We start from the raw sequence: 22851 nt of genomic DNA, 5'->3' as shown, positions 1-22851 counted from the left end.
GTCGTTCACCTGTTTCCTTCCCAGCCTTTACCCCTCTCACTCATACTAGATACTTGACTTGATACCTCTCACTATCACCTCATACTAGATCCCTGACTAGATACCCTTGAATATTAAGTCGTTCACCTATTTCTTTGCAAACCCTTATCTTTATGCTATTTAAATAAAACTACACCAATTAAAACTACCCACCAGTAATCAATAAAAAGACAGGCTTTCACTCATACTAGATACCTCTTATTAAACCGTGCACCTATTTCCTTGCGAGCTATTACCCTTTTTATACTTGATTTTTGTAACAATAAAATATACATTTTTAACCAAATTCATCCATATAAAAATACGCTATAAATGCAACATATCCGCGCCCACACAAGAAAATAACAATTCGTTAACCGTTTTTCCTCCTCGTTAAAGTCTGCGTGCGCATTGCGCAGGGATATTGAGCTGTGTGTTCCTGTACATTGAACGGTATGCAGGATACTTTCTTTTCATCCCGTGAAGGCGTGAGGCCACGTCTATTCCGACGGCGACCTGCGCAACAACTACCGACACCGTACATTACAGCTACTATGAAACTTCCCCATTGCTTTTTGACAAATTATACCGGGGTCCTTGCCTGTTTATTATACTAACCTTCCTCGCTACGCAGCCCGTCTCTTCCATTCTTCCTTCACTTCCAAGACTGTTTCTTCCTCTCTTTTTTTATATCGTAATCATCACTGCATCATTGCCCTTTTGCTCTCATAGATATTATTCCTAGTAGTCCTACCAGATCCCTATTTACATGCCAGAACTCACGCCATTTTTATGGTGTTGAAGCTGCTGTAAGTTGTGTGGTTAAGCAGGCTTGGCAGACAGATAGTTTGGTTTTCAGAGAAGGGATTCCCTCACCTGCAATACCATGGGGAGGCCGCAGAAGTATAGAGGTGTGAGGCAACGCCACTGGGGTTCTTGGGTGTCTGAAATTCGTCATCCCCTCTTGTAAGGCTGCAACCATCTTTCCAATTATGTAATTTGGTTTAGATGTTTTGTTTGAATTGAGTGTGAATAGGTGTTTTGTTAAGGTACTTCCATAATGTATTATTAGATTTTAGATTGATTGTGAATATGTGTTTTGTTAAGACATTTCGTCACAATGTATTATTAGATTTTAGATTAATTGTGAATAGGTATAATTTATCATTAATTTGAGATTAATTATGAATGGGTGTTTTGTTAAGACACTCCCTAGAAAAATATAACATTTTTGGCGTGATTCTTGGAGTGGGTGATTCATTTGCATTAACAGACTACAGCTAAATTCTTTATTTCAATGGTTTTTACAATAATAATCAACTGCATTTTACAAACTCAAAATAATTATGAATGGATGTTTTGTTAAGGCACTCCCTAAAAAAAGCATTGCATTTTTAGGGTGATTCTTAGAGTGGGTGATTCATTTCCATTAACAGAATAAAACTAAATTCTTTATTTCAATGGTTTTTTCAACAATGACCAACTGCATTTTACAAACTGATTGATGTGCAGGAAAACCAGAGTCTGGCTGGGGACTTTCGAGACAGAAGAAGATGCAGCCCGTGCCTACGATGAAGCAGCAATACTAATGTGCGGTCCTCATCATGCAAAGACCAATTTCACATACGACCCCAATGCATTGCCATCAACGAAGCCTTCTTTTCTCTCTGCAGCGCTCACTGCCAAGCTTCGTCAATGTTACTTGGCTTCCCTCAACATTGAAATGCAGGAGGGCACTGCTAACAAACATCACCTGCAATCACCCGTTATGACACCCTCTCTTACTTGCCTGAGATTGGACACAGAGAAGTCCAATCTTGGAGTGTGGCAGAAGAGAGCAGGGAAACAATCAAGATCCAACTGGGTTATGACTGTCAAATTTGACAGCTGTAGTGATCGGGACAGGCAACCTGCCCTAAAGCAGGAAACAGAGGATGACGTTGCCTTGGAGATGATACAGGAGCTTCTGCATCCCACTTCTATTGAATTTTCTTCTCAAGCTGACACTTCTTCCTATATGTGTAATGGCCAGGCCTTGCAGTAGTTAAAACCACCAAATTTCCTACATAACCATAAGTATATTTATAGTATGGTAGCCAAACAGTCTTCATGTTGGTACTGCCCAGAGATTTTCATATTGTTTAGTCTTCCATGGTGTACCCATTATTACATAGGTAGCCTTGACATGAACACTGTATGGGCATCTATAATCTCTGATACAGAAAATATATATATAAACTTAGATTTTGTGTTTATCAGTTCATGGTTTTCAGTTAACTGGTCGTGGAGGCCATGGACTTGATTACTGTAATGTTATCAGCATGCGAAGGATACTAGTATAAGTTAAAATTTGTCTTCGTTGTTTTCCTTTGCTCTGGTATATACTTCCTGGTAATGTTTGAGTCACAGGAATGTTTGTGCATATGTAACATCAGTCAGCATCACAAAAAAGCAATGAAATAATAAACTCAACATTATATAAAATACGTTTCATAAGCAACGATGAAAAACAATTATAACTCAAGCAAATTTACACAAGAGTTTATACCTGCAGTTAACTTCTTGTAATTTCGTCCATATATTCCCTGACAATGCATGTGATATATATATGTGTGGGGACTTAAATCGTGTGTGCACCTAAATTAGTCTGTGAAATGAATGAAAGCAAGAAAAAAGTAAAGTTCATTGGAAGGATAGGTTCCGATATTTTGAAGAAGGTTTCACGAAAAAAATATATATTTTGAATATAAATAATTTTTTTTTTAGCAATACATAGAAGTATTAAGATATTTTAATGAAAAATAAAGTATATTTTAAACCTATTAATTTACATAATTTTTTTATTGTAAATAAAATTAAATATAATATTAATATATATTTTGAAAAATTTTAAGAGAATATTTTGTCTATTTAAAGAATGAATTTAATTAGATTGGTGTTTGTAATGCAAATAAAATAACTTTAAAATTGTTTTTGTTTGGCTAAGAGCTTGTTTACTTAGGGCATAAAGGTATTGAGCATGAGTGAAAGCTTGTTCTTCTTCTTGACTACTAGTAGGATAATTTCAGGTGATATGGTTTTCCTTGAATAATGGTGACGAGTGAGCTTAGATTAATAGATAGCAACCAATAATAACTATCTTTAATTATAATAAATTTTCCCACTATATAAAAAATATGTAAATAAAATAAATTTGATGCAATTCTAGCAATATTATTAATATTATTAGATAAATGTTCATTATTTTGAATATCAAAACTTACCAAAACTAATAGTTTTAATTAGATTGTGAAGATATTTTTAATCTAGTTGAGAAAAATATATTTAATGTTAATATCAAAATAATTTTGATTAGGCTCATCAGGTTTTCAATTAGAATGGATAGATTTCTAAATCAGGCCATATAGATTTGAGATTAGAATCGAAGTTAGTTGTTGATGTATCATTAAATTAATAGATATTTTATATGATTTATATATTTTTAGTTAATTGTAAAATATATAATCAAATTTTTAAAAATGTAATTATAACATAGATATTTATTTAAGTAAATATATTATGCAAATTTTTAAAAACCTATCTAGGTAAAATAGGGTTTTAAGATATAATTATTTTTTCTATATCTAGCTTTTCAAGTATAGTGTTTATAGGTTGGAAAAATGTGAACAAAATCTCTTGTTTTAGGCTTTAATTTGTGGTTCTTAGGTTCAAAAAGTAAGGTTTATGATAAATTTTCATTTTTACTCTTAATTTATAATTTAGGAAGTTATAATTATCCTTATTGAACCTAATTCATAAAATTGGGACCTTGCTCATTTCATAAGACAAATATTCCATTAATAAGGCATTTATCACAACTTAATTCTATATACATGACTTGAGTAGATTCTCTAATAAGAAACACTCTTGTTTAACTAGTCCATTAAATTTTGCCTTTAATCCTTTGTTAAAAAAAAAAGTCGTGTGTAAGTCATTTGCCATGCTTATGGGCTTGCCACATGACTTCTAAGCCAAAAATAAAAAGCCATGGGTTTAGTTCTAATTTTTTTAATTATGGTCGTAAGGTATGTCTTAGGCCATAAGAACTATTTATCTTGTTGTCAATCCCTATTTTTTTTTTCTAATTATTCTTTTCTTAGAGTAAATATTCCAACTATAAGGGACATATCATAGTTAAATTCCATGTGCATAACTTCTTTATTGTGTCATAAACACACACAATAACAAAACTCAATTACAATGTTGAATTTAGCTTCAATATTCAATATATGTTTCTTCATAATATGGAGCATTCACTAGGTTTAAGAGCCAATATTAAACACCATCTTTTATTTAACAATGACATTTCTACATTTAATGCCATATGAGGGAATAGATAACACTTTGTAAATTGAGTGTATGGTTAAGTAACTCAATGGGATCATCATTGAATCATGCATAGACTATTGCTCCTAATGTAGCTTATTTTTTGTGTTGACTTCAAAATATATTTTGTTTTGTTTGTATTATAAATAGCTTCCACAATTATTTCTAATATAGGTTCCAATATTTCTTCCACTTTAGCTCTAAGTTTCATTTGACTATAGGGGAGGTGCACAAACATGGTTTCTTTTTTATTGCAAGAGGAACAATTGTTCATTATTTTTTAGGAACATATGTGCACTTCAAGAATGCACACTTTTTTGTTTAAATAACCTCACCCCTAGAAAAACTCCACACAAACCACTCCATAAGTTTCCCCATTTATTTTTAATTAAAGATAACTTGCACATATTAAAAACATGTGTGTTTCTTAGCATATGCATTAGGAACATGTGCACATGCATGCATGTAAAAATGATTAAAAGAAAACATGACTCATTTTTGTTCATTTTCTCACCAACCCATGGAAATTATTCCTCCATAAATAAGAGCATGCTTCACCATCTAGGTCCAAAATCAACAAGGAAAAGTAGGGCCCAGACATTTCCATCACTTGCACTTGGAATTTTGTAAAGAGAAAAGTTTCATTTGCAAGCATATTTTATTTTAAAGGTCATTTTTTATAATTTTTAAATTTTAGAAATTACATATTTTCAATTTTTTTTTTTCTAATCAGTGAAATTGACAACTAGGTAAATCTCATACTCACATGACATGGGGTTGATTTTGTTCGCTACCATTATAACCATTGGGTGCATCATGCCACCCCTCACGTACATACAAGTTAATCAAGGGATCGAACCAAGGGTCTCATAATATTTTACATAATATTCTTTGCTAAGGGAACCTACATCCCTAAGGGCTCTAAGAAAATTTTGTTACCATTTAGCTTCAACTGCTATTCCATCACCTTGGAGTAAAACCCCATATGATAACCCAAGCCCTAAATCCCAACAAGGTCCATACAATTAAATTAATCAAGGCCTAAATGAATTCAAAGACCTAATTGGGGAGATTAGGAACACAAGAGACCCATCTTATGTTTCATTGGCCACTCCACTTGACACTATTGTTGCTTCATTATACATGCCCATGGACATTTATCTGATATATCTGAATATAGGGATGTGATGAGAGAGTGCTACTCAACTAGAATCAGTAAGGAAGAGATGAAAATTTTGATAGAAAGAGAGTTTTATTGACACAAGAACCAAACAATCACTTGATCCAAGAAAGATACATATTTTCATAATTGTGTTGTAATAATAATAATAATAATAATAATGATGATGATGATGATGATGATGATGATAATAATAATAATAATAATTAAAGGACATGTCTCTAATAAAGCGAATGATTCTTAATGAAAGGGCGCTTCCACTTAGGTATATACACGGGGCCCTCATTTAGAATTCAATTAGAGAAAACATTATTACATGTGGCATATAAATTCAACAATTTGTTTTGACGATTGGATAAATTGATTGTATTGTTGAAACTTACTTAATAATTATTAATTTTTTGCCATTTTTACCCTTAGTTACTTGACATGGATCATATTTGTAATCTAATTTGGTGTTCATCAGACTTCCAACACATGTTTGACAAACTGCTTGAAACACATGATACCCCATCATCACCCACAAATGCCCTATTTCTTGCAAATGCGATTCAACATGTGGTACTGCCACATAAGAAAAATATTAATCTCATGGATGGTTTTGGCACTTTGGGGCTTAATTATGCATGTTAAGATGTAAGAAGTGGTAAGAAGTAAGCTAAAGATTAGTTTTATTACCTTTTGATCATATCTGTTGAATATCACATTATTATTATGCAATTGACTAAATGGAAAAGAAGTGATATATATTTTCCATAATAGGTTGACTCATGTTAGATGGAAAGGGGAAGGAATAAATTGAAATATAATATACAAAGTACAAATAGATAAGATAGGATGGTTGTATAGTATTAATGTCAATACAAAGTGGGGGTGCTTAAGTAGCTCATATGAAAATAAATAAAAAGAGAAAGAATGTGAAGCAAACTAGCTTCATGCAGCATGAGGAAACAAAGTTTAGACTCCATATAAGTTGGAGGTTACTTTAAGAGGAGGATACACAATATAGGAAGATCTATGAAACATACATGGAAATAGAAAATAAGCAATATGTTTCATGATCTACTAAATATGGGATATGTCTAATCTTCTAGCATCCTAGGCTGATGGCTAACAATAAGGTGAAAATGTGAAGTTGGTTACATTTTTTTCCCTTTTTTGAGAAAAAAAATATGATTTTTAGAAGTTCAATTTTCCGCAAGCCAAAACAAATTTTCTATTTAGAATTTCATTTTACAATAAAAATAAAACTTGTCAGAAATTTTATTAGCTTTCTATTACTTAATTTTTGGAATTTTTTTATTCACATTTGATATGTCAACTTAGCAATTGTTTGACTTTGTTTCTTTAAAAATCAAGCGATTCATAAAAGGTCATGTTTTTTTGGCACTAGTGTATTCTTTGTTAACTTGGCATTTTTGAAAAAAAATGTGTTGCAATAGTCTAGATAGACTCTACTTCGATATTGTTATATTTACGAAACCAACTAATGCGCATCATGATTACTAGAATTTTTTGAATTGAACCAATATGAAAAAGCTGCATATTTTGAAGATGTTTAGCATAGCATCAAGTTTCACAACATATGAGTTATAAACTAAAAATCTAAAAACTACCCATTACAAAAGGCGAACCAATGTAATGAACCATAAATTTTTCATATTTTTTACTGTGCATTTCGGAAGATACATAATTTTGATTTCACTGAATCATAATGACCTTCATAAGTTTTTTGCACACATTTTATTAGAAAATTAATTAAAATTAACAAATATCTATGAAATTCCATAAAATTTAAAATCTACTAAAAGTAGATTCAATTATGTAAATGCGGGTATTTGTTTCGAAAGTAAATTCACAAATTTGATGGAGTTTAACCATTCCGAAGTTGGAGAAAGGTGACCAGAGCCGAGTTGTTGTAGAGTTGCAGGTTAAAGTAGTTCGGTCGAACTAAAAACACATTAGGTCGAACTTGTGTTTGTCGTCGACCCTTGTTAAAATAAATGAAAAATTAATTCAACCGAAATAACTTAAAAGTTTGGCCGAAAGTTTTTTAAAGTTCGGCCGAAAATGTGTCAATATTTTTTGTCGGCCACAAAAATGAAACGATGCGTCCCTCTGAAAAAACATTTTGGCTGAACGATATAAATAAATTGAGTCAAAACATTATTTTCACACTCTTTTCTCATTTGGAGTGAACTTTTAAACTAAATCTTTTGGGCTGAATTTTTAAAGGAATTTTTTTGGTTTGAATTTTTAAAGTGACTTTCTTGGGCTTAGATTTTAAAGTAAGTCTTTTGGGTTGAATTTTTAAAGTGAGTTTTTCGGGCTTAATTTTTAAAGTAAGCCTTTTGCGCTGAATTTTTAAAGTGAGTTTTTTGGGCTGAATTTTTAGAGTGGGATTTTTTGAAAGTAAATCTTTTTCGCTGAATTTTTAAAGTGAGTTATTTTGAAAGTAAGTCTTTTGTGCTGAATTTTAAAGTGAGTTTTTTTTTTTTTTTTCAGGATTTTGAAACTGATTTTTTGGGTTGGATTTAAAAAATCTATATATATTGAATTATCATGGGAAATCAAAGAATTTGCAAGAGAAAATATGATTGATTAAGAGACATTGAGGCTTGTACAGAATACTCGAGAAACTATTACAAAATAAAGAAGGAAGAACGCTTAAATATTGAAAGGGAAAATCTATCTCAACTAGAAGTTGAAGAAGGTACGTAAATATAAATATTATAAATGATATTTAAAATTTAACTAGTGTATTATGAAATTTAATTTTTATTTGATGAACTAATTTGAAAAATACTTTGCAATGTAAATAGAGAGAGATATTCCTCATAACATTGATGATGAGATTGAAAATGTTGAAAGACAAAGTGAAAAAGATAATGAACCAATGATTGATGATTTTGTTGAAGATGTTGAAAGAGATTCAAGTGAAGAAGTTTAATCACCATCAAGTATGCATATATATGTCATGTGTATTATTTAAATTATACATATTTATTAATTTCAATTTCATTCAAACTCTATTTTTTAATTTAATTATTTAATGAATATTTATACTCATTTACATTTAATTTTTATATGTACAAATGAAATCAATATTGATGATGAGATGTTAGAAAATGTTGATACTGACACACATGGAGATAAAATTGTTGACCATTTTATACGATATCGTGTTAAGATCATTATTGATAAGTTCTTCAAAGATGAAAATGTGATAGTTCAAGCTCAAATTTTGAGAGGTCTCTTAACATCGAAGAAATTAAAAGAAGCTACAACTCTATTGTGTATTTGAAAATCAACGAAAGATAAAAAGGTGAAGGAAAATGTGATTCAAAATATAAATAATGCTCTAAAATCAATTGGAAGATCTATAAAGAAAAGTGATATAGATACTACAAGTAGAGAAATACAAATGGCAATGGTTTCATCAAGTACTAAAGAAAATTGTTTGGTAAAATCTATGGCAAAAGCATGAGGGACCTCACGAAAAACATTGCACAAACATAGGAAATTTCGATTGCAAATAGATGTAAATGACAAGCTTGCTTGTTGGATAGTTATTTATAGGAAACATACAAATATATACTTGGAGAAAATGTTAAAAAGATAACATATGAATATTGGATGAAAAATTCATGCGTTTCACCAAAAGAAAGGGATGTGATGCATCGAAGAATAGTAGGAAATTAGTATGAAGAACATGAAAAACATATCTTGGACACCACTCAATATAGTTGTTCAATAAGTTCATAGAAGAGAATCGTGGAATTAATGTCTCAATCAATACTTTTGTGCAACAAAAACCATGGTATGTTAAACCTATCACTGTACGTAACACTTGTTGTTGTTGTTATCATGTGAAATTTCAATTATATTATGACACCCTTAATTTTGGTAATTTTTTTTGGAAAAATTCACCTCCTCCTTCCACTATCCATGATTTCATATCCGAAATTCTGTGTGACAGAGAAAGTCAATAATTATTTTACCAAAAGAAATGTGCCGGTGGTAAAAAATATGATCATTGTGGAAATTTGACTTTATTTCACAACAAATATTATATTGATATGATAAATCATTGTCTAACTTAAAAGTGAAATGGAAGAGATATGAATATATCCATACATCGATTAGTTCAAATAATAGTACAAGTGATAAAAGGATTGATTTACAAGAAGAATAAATTTTTGTGATAGAGTTTTTGAAGGCGTTTGAGACATGAATTTACAAGTACACCAAGGATTCACATAGAACTCGATGGCAGGATCCGTAATTCAAAAAATCGATGAAATATTTTCACCGGGAGCATTTAGTCAATAGTTGATTTTGCAGAGAATTACGCATTTGTTGCACAAAATGAAATACAAAATGAATATTTTCATTCTGACCAAGTCTCTATGCTTGCCCATATTCTATATAGACATGACGAACAAAATTTTGATCATAGAGAAAGAACCAGTGAGAATCAACATGTTATTAAAGAATATCACTTTTATATCAACGATGATCGTACACATGATACACATTTTGTACAACATTGTTTTGATAAGATTTATGACTCATTGAAAGGTCATGGAATAAAATTCAATGAACATTTGATATGGTCAGATGGATGCATAGGTCAATTCAAATCTTCATGATCATTCTTTTGGTTGTGTCATCTTCATAAGAAAACCCACATTAAACATTGTTGGAATTTCTTTGAGACTAGTCATGGAAAAGGAGAACATGATGGTGCAGGGGCATGTATAAAACAAGCACTTTGAAGATATCAAATGGACCACTCTGCAAACCGACTTGTCTCAGCTGAACAAGTTGTTCAATGGTGTGTTGCTGCACTAAGCCATCATACTAACCCATCAAGGGAGGTACGGAGGTATGTACATATATACAAATTAACTTGTATATAATTTTAATGTATGATAATTTTTATTAATTTTCTAATTTTAAACATTTAAAAATTATATAGTTTAAACAATATCACGATGATTATTTTTGATATATAAATTATATTTTAAATAACATATTTAAATTCTTGTTTGAATTTACTATAGGTTTTTTGAGCATATTGGAGTCTAAGATGTAGATAGATCGATTACATATGAAGCTGAAACAATAAAAGGGAATAAAAAATTGCATTAAATTAAAACAAAGGATTACCGAAATATGTTTGCATTTGATAAAAGAAAATATTCTTGTTTTTGTCCTATTTTCATAGAGGACACACAATCCAATGATGTTTGTGAAAACAATATGTATGTAAAATCTTGGCAACATACATAACTAAATACAAAGGGGAAAATGTGAGTTGCAAGCTTCGAATAGATGGAATAAGAGGAGACTATAGTATTATTTGAAGGTGATTGAGTTTATGATCTTGTTAGAGAAGGTAACATTTCAATTGCTTTCAAAGGATATATATATGTTTTATATTTTTAAAATCACTGCGTATAAGTATCTAGATTATAGTTAAAATATAAAGATCTAGAAATATATAATAAAATCAAGTCAATGTTGATAAAGTTATTTTCATGTTAATTATGATTGAATTTACACTTTTTTTATTGTGCAGTAGATGTTTTTGCTGTAGTTGCACCCATTAACAACATAGAAAATGTCAAGTATTATTTGACACCGTGCACTGAACAATAGCTGAAGTTATTGGAAGGCTATGATGATAACGATTTTATATATGAAAGAGGGTCTATTATACTCAAGAAACTCATCAAACTAAGAGTAATGTTTACTTTCAAGACTATCAACTTGATGTCATAAGTTGTCAATATAGTCACTTGGTGTGTGCAACGTGCATAAAGTTGATGGAAGTTCAACCAAAAAAAAAATTGAAAGTTAAAAAACGGGAACGCCAAAATCTGACCATGAATTGATAATTGAGGATGGAATTCCATTAGGATTTTTTTAATTGAACTTCCGAACAATTTCTTCTCCTTGGATTCATCTTTGTGAACTTAGAGTTCAAGCACATTGTTATCCTTTCTTTTTGTGCACTCTTAAGTTGTAAATTCTTAAGAATCTGATGACGTGAAAGAGATGCTCATGGGTCATGTATTGAGTTACAAAGTTATATGTATACTACCTGTTATGTAGGTGTATTGAGGATTTGATGCTACTAATATTATGCTTGCATGCACGACAAGTAATTTATATGTATACATTCTATGGTCTTAAGAGATTTCATACATGAATTCAAAATGTATTAGCCTTTTTATACATGAATGCAATTTAATGTACATACAATATTTTAAATGCAATTTTAAGTTATGATTGTTTTAGACATCTAAAACAAATTATAATATTCATTCAAATGCAAAATGTACCATGTTTTGTAATTTGCAATCTTACAAGATTCATTTTAAATAAATCGACAAAACAACTTTAAACAAAACCTAAGAATCATCTACTAACGTTATAAGAATGATTTAATGCAAAATGTACCAACTAAATGCAAATTTACTTTCAATGTGACATATTCATGAACTTAAATATGTAAAACATTTAAAAGCATCAAACTATGCATGCATCATGCAAATTGCGGGCCATGTTTTATAATGCAATTTTATCTACTATGTTTGTGCATTCAAACAACTTTATATTAAAAGTTAACTATCAACTGACATCCACAGTAGACTTTCTATACATGAATGCAATTTAATGTACATACCATATTTTGTAATGCAATTTTAAGTTATGATTGTTTTAGACATCTACAACAAATTATAAGATTCATTCAAATGAAAGATGTACCATGTTTTGTAATTTGCAATTTTACTAGATTCATTTTAAACAAATTGATAGAACAACTTTAAACACAACCTAAGAATCATCTACTAACATTATAAGAATGATTGAACACAAAATGTACCAACTAAATGAAAAGTTACTTACATTGCTACATATTCATGAACTTAAATATGTAAAACCTTTAAAAACATCAAACCATGCATCATGCAAATTGTGGGCCATGTTTTATAATGCAATTTTATCTAGTATGTTTGTGCATTCAAACAACTTTATACTAAAAGTTAACTATCAACTGAAATCCATATTAGCATTTCTATATATGAATGCAAAATGTACATACCATATTTTATAATGCAATTTTAATTTTTGATTGTTTTAGACATCTACCCTAATTATAAGATTCATTCAAATGCAAAATGTACCATGTTTTGTAATTTGCAATTTTAATAGATTCATTTTAAATAACAAGTGACAAAACAACTTTAAACAAAACCTAAGAATCATCTACTAACATTATAACAATGATTATGCAAAATGTACCAACTAAATGTAAATTTACTTTCATTGCTACATATTCATGAACTTAAATATGTAAAACCTCTAAAAGCATCAAACCATTCATCATGCAAATTGTGGGCCATGTTTTATAATGCCATTTTATCTAGTATGTTTGTGCATTCAAACAAATTTATACTAAAATTTAACTATCAACCGACGTCCATAGTAGTCTTTCTATACATGAGTGCAAAATGTACATATCATATTTTATATTGAAATTTTAATTTATGATTGTTTTAGACATCTACCCTAATTATAAGATTCATTCAAATGCAAAATGTACCATGTTTTGTAATTTGCAATTTTAATAGATTCATTTTAAATAGCAAGTGACAAAACAACTTTAAACAAAACCTAAGAATCATCGTCTAACATTATAACAACGATTATGCAAAATGTATCAACTAAATGCAAATTTACTTTCATTGCTACATATTAATGAACTTAAATATGTAAAACCTTTAAAAGCATCAAACCATGCATCATGCAAATTGTGGGCCATGTTTTATAATGCAATTTTATCTAGTATGTTTGTGCATTCAAACAACTCTATATTAAAAGTTAACTATCAACCGACATCCATAGTCTCCTTTTTATACATGAATGAAAAATGTACATACCATATTTTATAATGCAATTTTTATGATTATTTTAGACATCTACCCTAATTATAAGATTCATTCAAATTCAAAATCTACCATGTTTGTAATTTGCAATTTTAATAGATTCATTTTAAATAACAAGTGACAAAACAACTTTAAACAAAACCTAAGAATCATCTACTAACATTATAACAATGATTATGCAAAATGTACCAACTAAATGCAAATTTACTTTCATTGCTACATATTCATGAACTTAAATATGTAAAACCAAGTTTTAAGCATCAAACCATGCATCATGCAAATTGTACCATGCAAAATGTACATAAACTCCAAAATTAGCATGTATTAAATCATAATAAAGAGTTCTAGATTTAAAATATGTCCAAAATTTATATCATTATAAAAGTAAATATATAATAAAAATTTGTCAAATAAAAATATGCATCAATTCATAATAAAGAGTTTTACTTTAAATATGTCCAAAATTTATATCATGATAAAAGTAAATATAACATAAAAAAACTGTCAAATAAAAAGTTGCACCGATTTAGAGAATCACGCTAAAATATATGATCTATCAACCTCCTCGTGCTCTCACTTGAAATTTGAATCATGGGTGTGCTGCACAACATGTGTAATTGCATACATACATAAGAATATGTACTATAAAATTAATTTTTAATGTTTTAAAATTAAATTAGAATGTAATCATCAATTTTTTTTTATAAAAGGTTTCAAATTCCATGCAATACCTCATGGTGTTCCCCCTCCATTGTGCCTTTGTGGTGTTCACCATGCATTACGCCCTCATGGATAAACTATACAATACATGTGCATGTATATATATTAAAAATTTAAAATTGCACATGAAAATGCATAAAATATATCAATATTAAAAAATCAAGTATCAACTTTTTCAAATTGCCTAGATGATTCAATCCATGTAACCAACTAAAGTTTCAAATTCCATGCAATACCTCGTGGGGTTCCCCTTGCATTTCTCCCACCTGGATGTATATATTAAAAATTTAAAATTACACATGAAAATGCATAAACTCGCAATATTAAAAAAATTGTTACACGACTTTTTCAAATTGTTTAGATGATCCTATCCCCATTGTCAACTCCATCGCTAAAGTCTCTGGAGAATGGAAATCATCTCCACAAACCTAAAATTTGAAAATTTAAAAACAACAAGATAAATTTATCTCATTTTTTAAAGAAACTTGCACTTCAATTTATAACAAAACATAAGTGAAATATTAAATACTTGTTACAATCAATTATTTGACACGTCTCCTAGTAGGGAGGAAGAGGGTGGCTCTATGTTAAAAACATCGGACAAAATCAAAATCTGTTAACATTTAATTATATATACATAATTATTTCTTTTAAAAATATGTTCTCTCAATACTGCTATAATAAAACTAGAATAATAAACATGAACTCTTCAAAAAAAAAAAACTAACATCTCCCAAAATATCTTGATTGGAATCTGAACCTGGGACCATGAAATTATCAAAATTTTCATTCAACAAATGAGGTAATTGCAAATGGTGAACATATGATACATTTGTGTTAGATTATATCTAACAAAAATTAACAAAAGTATGTGAATAGACATTAACACATACATTACAAATTACATTAAAATATTCACCCTAACCATCAACACATATCGATCCCAAACCCTCTTCCTCATGAAAAATTAGGTCTTGCCAACCATTACGACAACTGTTTTCATATGCTTTAAGCTCATTAATATTCATATTATCTATCTCCTCATTTATTTTATATACAAAATTAGCACGTGCTCTTTGTCAATTTAAACCGATATTAATTCCATTCAATGCACTCTGGATGTTCTCTATAATGGCATCCTTTCCTTCTCGACCAATTTGAGAAGTGGCATCCATCTCTGAGTGCAAAGTCATTACCAGATGAGGAGGTTGGCATACCAAAGGTGGCAGAGGGCGAGACAATTCAATATCATGTAATGCGCCCTTACAATCACATAACCGACCTCTCCTAGTACCATAATATTCAGATGGAAGGTCACTATAATCGAGTTTCATACCCGAAAGGAATTATGCATAAATAATTTTGGAAAATAAATTGGAACCTCGTCATTCCATGACAACTTTCCTTACATTACAAGGAACTTATCATACAAATGGCTGGCTATATCAGGGTGCTTGAAATATTGCACCTTGAGCATCTTTCTTTTCGACCCTTCTTTGAAATTAAACATAGATTTTGCATTTTCTTTTGAAACCATTTTACTAACCTTGACCCATTTATTAGGACCCATTACTACCTCCTTTATACACCTCATCATATCTATAAAGTAATACATGGTTGGCCCAAGCTTCTCGTAAAAATCAAGAAATGAGCTTAGAGAGTGCACAACCATTTCTAAGCTTTCTCAACTCTCTGTAGGGGGCTCCAAACTCCCAAGATCTTTCCTCAATTTTGAATAGTGACTTTTTCACGTTTGTAATGTACATTGTTGGAGGTTTGTCTCCCAAGGAAGCTCATCGGGAATATCAAATGGATAAGTGGTAGTTGGTATATGGCCTTCTTCTTGAATTTCCTAGTTTTGCTTACATTTACTTGGAGCAACATTTTCACCCTCTACATCAATATATAAAATTAAATAAATATAAAAACATGTGAACAAATGTATTCATACACATGAAATCTAGACATGTAACTCATTTACATGTACAAATTTGTTTTAACATAAATTTTTATTATTATATAATTTACCAAAATGATGAGGATCATGATGATCCGATTGAGATTGATGACCACTTGGAGAATGTTGACCACCCTCACATGAAAACATAGTGAGCGAAGCTTCTAAAACAAAATAGAAAATCAATTCAATATATATGTGTGAACGATGGCCCTCCATTGACTTAGTAGATACTCTTTTCGACCTAGTTTGAGATGCTCCTAAAAAAATGAAATTTATTATAAATTAATTTAAAGATAAATCGATAAAAAATAAATTCCATATGTATACATACATATGATTATATTCAAATATAATTTAAAAACTTGCAAATATACATATATATACTGTGATCATGATATTGTATCTCCCCCAATTCATTTGATATTCTCTTTGATCCATGATGTCGACCTCCCCCTCTAGTAGATGCATGAGACTCTATTGATGCTCATCTCGAAGAATCATGTGGCAAATTCTCATCCATGATATGGATATCTATAGATATATATGTATATATTAATAAGTATATATATATTTCTTTTTATTGCTATCTAAATATTCATATATATATTATATGCATTTAAACATGTATGATAAAAATTTATGTAACCCTTGAAGTTACCTCATGCATTTAATTGATGTAACCCTTGAAATTACATCATGAATTTTAAGATCTTAAAATTGTTATTTAAAAACGTTGAAAGAATTCAAAAAATTAATGTAACAATTTGAAGATCTTCATTTAAAATATACTCAAGACTAAAAACACAAATGTTGAAGCACACACATTTTGAAAATTAAATACAAAATTTTCTAAAACATGTCAAGTTCACCAAGTTGTGCTTACATAGTGGGGGCACACTTGGTATAGAATTGAAAAAAACACACGGTCATTAAAAACAACACATTTATAACTAAAAGCATACACATATCAAAGATATCTTAGAATGTCCATCAATAAATTTTGATGGAGAGATTCTTAACATTAATTTATCTTTCACACACAAATCTTGAATTGGCATTGCCCCATATAATAGATGACTAGACACCCTATTAAGAATTTCACAATGTCTTATGCTAAATGATTGAAATTGACTAACAATATTTTTTGCTTCTCCATGTAGTTTCTTTAACCTCTCATTTTTAACTTGGTACACGCCTTTCATCTGGTTGCACATGAGTTCAGAATTGGTGAAGACTACAATTCCATTGGATCCATACTCCCTAGTTTTTCCTAAGCCTTCTATCAATGCAATATAATATGCTTCATTGTTTGTTTTTCTTCCAGGTACATTCCTTTTCCTTTGGAGGACTTTGTTCGTCATAATATTGCATAGCACATAAGTAATCAGTGTTTGCCCTAGATTGGGATAACAAGAAACTTCTATGCAAAATGTCCATTTTTCATGTTTAATGGGTTTTTTGATCGCTATAAAAAACAAATTCAATAAAATGAATTTAATATATTTATTTATTGCAAATGCCATAGTTTATGGGAGAATGATAATAAATAAATACCTATTGTGATTGAATAATGTAATACTACAAGGATTTGGCTTAGTTTAAGGGATTTGTTGGAATCAAGGGATCTAGAAAAGTGTGCTTTGTTGAAATCATGACTTGTGAACGCTCACAATTCAAATCCATCCAAGTGTTGGGTGCTGGTGAATCCATAAAAGGAAACGAGTCAAAGAATCCATACAAGGAGAGGAGTCAAGAGTCAAAACCATGGAGAGGAGTCAAAGAGTCAAAACCACATCGAAATATTACATTTTAAATAACAATTTTTTTTTTATATATTGGACCAAAAATTGTTTGGCGTGACTCTCGCCAAAAACTATGTATAGACAATGCCAACTAGAATAATATTGCATAGAAATGGAATAAAAATTGATTGAATCTCACAGGCAGAGGCAGAGCACGCATGTATAGAAGTGTGCACATGCGTTCACAAGTGTGCTCTCATTGTCATGTGACCTTTGGTTAATACACATTTTCTCATCTCAAATTCAGGTTATGGATAAAAAAATCTAGTTATATGATCTAAAGAAAAAAAGGTCATTGTTACAAAATTCCATTACTGATGTCACGAGTCACTAGTAGCTCATCCAAATTCAGGTTATGAATTAGAAAATTCAGCTATAATATCTCAAAAAATAGGATACATGAAAAATGTTCTTATTTGATCACATAAATTCATTACTGATCTTACCAGTGTGGTACAAATACTAGAAAATACACAGTTGATTCTAAAAGCATAAAACTAATAGAATGTATTCAGGTTATGAAGTAAATACTGTTACATGATCTCAAAAAATTCATGTTATGAAGTAAATACTGTTATATGATCTCAAAAAATTCATATTGTGGTTCTGAATAATCTCATGGAAATCGTGGTGCAATGGTAATACATTCCAACCAAAACAGAGTTTTTAAGCCATCTTATTGACACATTCATATTTTGTTAAATTATTTTTTTTGGAGTTGACCCTTTTACTTTATTCCATTGATTAATGAAACCACCGTGAAATTCATAGTTCAGTCGTAATGCATTCTTACCAAAACAAAGTTTCTAATCAATTTTATTAACACATTTACGTTATTAAAATACAATAAATGTTATTAAAATACAATAATATATTACAGGAAAATGTTACAAATATCATGGAAGTGAAAGGATAATTAAACAACCTACCGGTTTACTTACTCTGATCAATGAAGCTAAAGAAATTTGTACTGTAGTTCTAATGCATTCCAGCCTAACCAAAAAGTTACGAATATCAAATACGTTCACAGTTCCTTTGATCAATTCCTATTGTAGTGGCAACACATTCCAACCAAACCAAAGTTTCAAGAAATCTTATTAAAACATTTATATGTTATATACCTTAAAAAAGGGAATAAATAAGGTCTAAGTGGAGTTTGGTCTATGTTATGATCTAATTGGGTTTGGTCCATCGTTCATGTTATGTGGTATATTCTTGTGGGGCCTTGAAATTCTTTCCTCAAAAAGGTCGTTGGATTATTGAAGCTTGTTTGAATTTTCTTATAAAAAAGATAATTATATGGGATATTGGTACTCTTTTCTCGATATGATTGTTGGATTTTTATTTTGTTATTTTTAAGGTTATTTGACATTGTTTATAAATCTAATAATCAAATGGAATTTTGACTCTTTTCTCAATAAGACTACTCAAAGCTTGTTTGATATTACTGATATATAAACAAGATTAACTACAAGTAGCAAATCCCTTCCTTCAAGGATTGTAATATAAGGATGGTACAGAAGATGATGGATTGTAATATAAGGATGGTAGGGAAGATGATATACCTAGCTGATGAAGAAATGACAGGAAGTGTAACGTCATAGGCAGGTCCTTAAAGGTGAAGTTCATTGTTGTACGAAGATGTCTATTATGGTTGATCAAGAAAGGAAGATAGGCTAGTGGTTTATGGTCTGATCTCATTAGTAGCCCATCCCAAATTCAGGTTATGATTTAGAAAATCCGGCTATATGATCTCAAAAAATAGGATACATGAAAAGTGTTCTTATTTGATCATATAAAATCATTATTGATCTTACCAGTGTGGTACAAATACTGGAAAATACACAGTTTATTCTAAGAGCATAAAACTAATAGAATGAATTCAGGTTATGAAGTAAATATTGTTATATGATTTCAAAAAATTAGGCTATATACACAATCTACTTATCAGATCACATAAATCCATTACTGATCATATTGGAAAATGCATAGTTTATTATAAGAGCATAATACTGATAGAATAAATAAATACTAAGAGAAAATTATTCAATTGGAATAATCAATTCATTTGGAGTGGAAATAAATATCAATGGAAAATCAAATCATCGAGGGAAATAAATATGGTTCATCTAACCACATTAAAAGTGTATTCATCTGAACCATACCTTATCTTTCCTATTTATCCAGTTCCATATGGCTTCTCTTGCTATCAAGATATATTTTATTCCATCGCCTAAGTAAGCTATTTCAACCATTGTTCCAACTACTCCATCCATGCCCAAAAAAGAAATCAGATCATGCCTTAAGGTTCAGCTCAAATCATAGATAGTCTGGCCATTGGGGGTGACCACATTTGAGTGTATTATTGAGGGACAATACAAATACTTCTTGATGATATCTATAGATTCCCCATCATTGTAGATGATGTGCAATTCTTCTTCCATGGTAGAAGCTAATCCTTGCGTAGTTTATTTCTTGTGACACTTGTCCATTAATGTGGAATGCAAGGCAAGGTTTGAAAATATGTATATATGGATGCATGGTTGTTAGGCCCCTATACTACTAATGTAACCCCTTATTGTTATTAGTATAACCCACTTATTATATTGATGTACCCATGTAGTGCCCATATTGTTACTATTGTGCCCCATAGAAGCCCACCATTGTTATTATTGTGCCCTTACATTATTATTGTTATGTCGGCTCTGATTATGTTATGACCCCTTAGACTCCTATATATAGAAAGGAGGTCTTTTCATTTGTATCATCCAAGAATTGTTCATTTATGTAATGTAAAGGAGGTTGCCCCCTCGAAGAGGCTGAATTTCTAAGGCGTTGATCTTTCTTTTCTATCTTTTCTTGAGCTGGTTTCATAACATTTGGTATCAGAGCTTTGGATTCTAGGGTTTCGCTGCTCCAAACAGGTCATCGTGGCATTTTCGCTATAACTTTTTTTCTGTGATGTTTCAGAAGTCGCAAAAAAACCCATTTGAGAAGAAATCGCGTTGAACCTTGGTTGCGAATTTCAGAGCTTTTTATGCGATATTTGCAGAGATATGATCTGAGGAAGTTGGTCTTTTTGCAGACTCCTGAATTACATTCAAAACAGGTGACTTGGGGAAAATCGTCATAACTTTCTCCTTAGGGATCAGATTGAAGTTTCTTAAAAAGGTACAGAAAGAGGACGGACTGTTGTTTCTTGTGGGTGTTTTTCAAATCCAAAGGTCGAAACAGTGACTCGTGGCACGTCGTACAAGTTCGCTCTACTGAACTAGTCTATAATCAAGTCACTATGGGAGATTTTGCATAACTCTTCCTCGGAGAATCCAATTTGGGTCAGACTAGTGGCATTGGAAAGAGGACACAAAAGGCTACTACAGGTTGCAATTTCAGAACTTAAAGATCCAAAAGTACAGAGTTACAGTCGTTTCAAGGTCGAGCTCCTAAAATCAAGAAACAACAAGATGAGGAAGTTTGATGGCAAGGATCCGGTAAATTGGATACTTCAGATGGAGCAATATTTTGATCTACATGGTGTACAACTGTTACAAAAGGTATGTATTGCATCTTCATATTTAGAACTAGATCATTTTTTATGGTACAAAGGGCTTTGTTCTCGTAAACAACTTGTTACGTGGTCAATTTTCACGGAGGAAATGATAACACATTATGAGGATACAAAGAGCAACACCTTCTTTAGAGAAACACCACAACAATTGGAAAGAGTAAAAGGGCTTTGTGACATAGTGGAAAGCAAAATTATGGAAACCAGGAAGCGTACCCCTCACAACTATAAAGATGGAAGTGTTGTTTCTCCTAGCCTTCCACAACCTACAAGGGTTACACCACAACAATTGGAAGAAAAAAGAAAAAAAGGGCTTTGTTACAATTGTGATAGAAAATGCACTAAAGGTCATAAGTGTGCTGAGAAGAAATTATTTTACATAGAATATGAAGAGGAGGAAGAAAAGGATCAAGAAACATCAAAAGAAGAAGATATACGCCAGGACCCCAGCCCAGAGAAAGAAGAAACGAATCAGACCATATCTTGTAAAGCATTGGCAAGAATTACCACTCCTCAAACTCTCAAGATAGAAGGACATATGAAGAAGAAAAAGGTGCAAGAAGTGAAAGATCACATTGAGAAAGAAGAAATGAATCCAACCATATCTTGTAATTCATTGTTCGAAATTACCACTCAAACTATCAAGATAGAAGGACATATAAAGAAGAAAAATGTTCAAGAAGTGAAAGATCACATCGAGCATCAAGAAATGAATCCGACCATATGTTGTAAAGGATTGGAAGAAATTACCACTCCTCAAACTCTAGAGATAGAAGGACATATCAAGAAGAAAAAGGTTCAAGCAGTGAAAGATCACATCAAGCATCAACAACAAGTTCTCCAACTTTTAAAGGATAACGCCACTTCGGTGCAAAATCAAACGAAACAACAGGTAGATCAACATCGTAGTGAAAAATGTTTTGATGTAGGTGATTGGGTATTTTTACTGCTACATCTCAAGCAAGCTATTTATGAGAAGGAAATGTTGGCAATACTACATGCACTTAAAAAATGGCGACCTTACCGAATGGGAAGACTCTTCAAGGATGAGGATGTGGAAGCATTGTTTTGTGCTATTTATATTATCCAACCAGATTGGATAAACGAAGCAAGGGATGAATGGAAGAAGGACGAAGAAGTATGGCCACTTATTCAAAAGTTGCAAAAGATCCCAATTCAAACAATATTGCCAGAAATTGAAGAGGAAGGAAAAATCATATTGGAACTTGGAGCAATCATAGAAACAAGAACCCGACAACTACGAAATCGATCAATTTCAGAGT

The 22851-nt window shown here is 30.9% G+C and overlaps 1 protein-coding gene across 1 annotated transcript; it reads left to right on the top strand.

Annotated features, from left to right (window-relative positions):
• Positions 1–427: 427 nt before the first annotated feature.
• LOC149223785 (ethylene-responsive transcription factor ERF003-like) lies at positions 428–2375 on the top strand. Its single transcript, XM_089383407.1, has 2 exons — positions 428–984; positions 1531–2375. The coding sequence occupies exons 1-2, from the start codon at positions 905–907 to the stop codon at positions 2060–2062; spliced, it is 612 nt and encodes a 203-aa protein (XP_089239533.1). The 5' UTR covers positions 428–904; the 3' UTR covers positions 2063–2375.
• The last annotated feature ends 20476 nt before the right edge of the window (positions 2376–22851 follow it).

Source organism: Pinus tabuliformis, chromosome Q, assembly GCF_031772625.1.
Source record: "Pinus tabuliformis cultivar Carrire ecotype Pingquan chromosome Q, CPIR1, whole genome shotgun sequence".
Taxonomy (NCBI): Eukaryota; Viridiplantae; Streptophyta; class Pinopsida; order Pinales; family Pinaceae; genus Pinus; species Pinus tabuliformis.
Note: the sequence above shows the minus strand (reverse complement) of the source record. Positions and strands in the feature narration are given on the sequence as shown.

Excerpts from the sequence above, each read along its gene's own strand:
- LOC149223785 (XM_089383407.1), top strand. The coding sequence starts at position 905 with ATGGGGAGGCCGCAGAAGTATAGAGGTGTGAGGCAACGCCACTGGGGT. Across the intron at positions 985-1,530 it reads GAAATTCGTCATCCCCTCTT|GAAAACCAGAGTCTGGCTGG; the intron begins GTAAGGCTGCAA and ends ATTGATGTGCAG.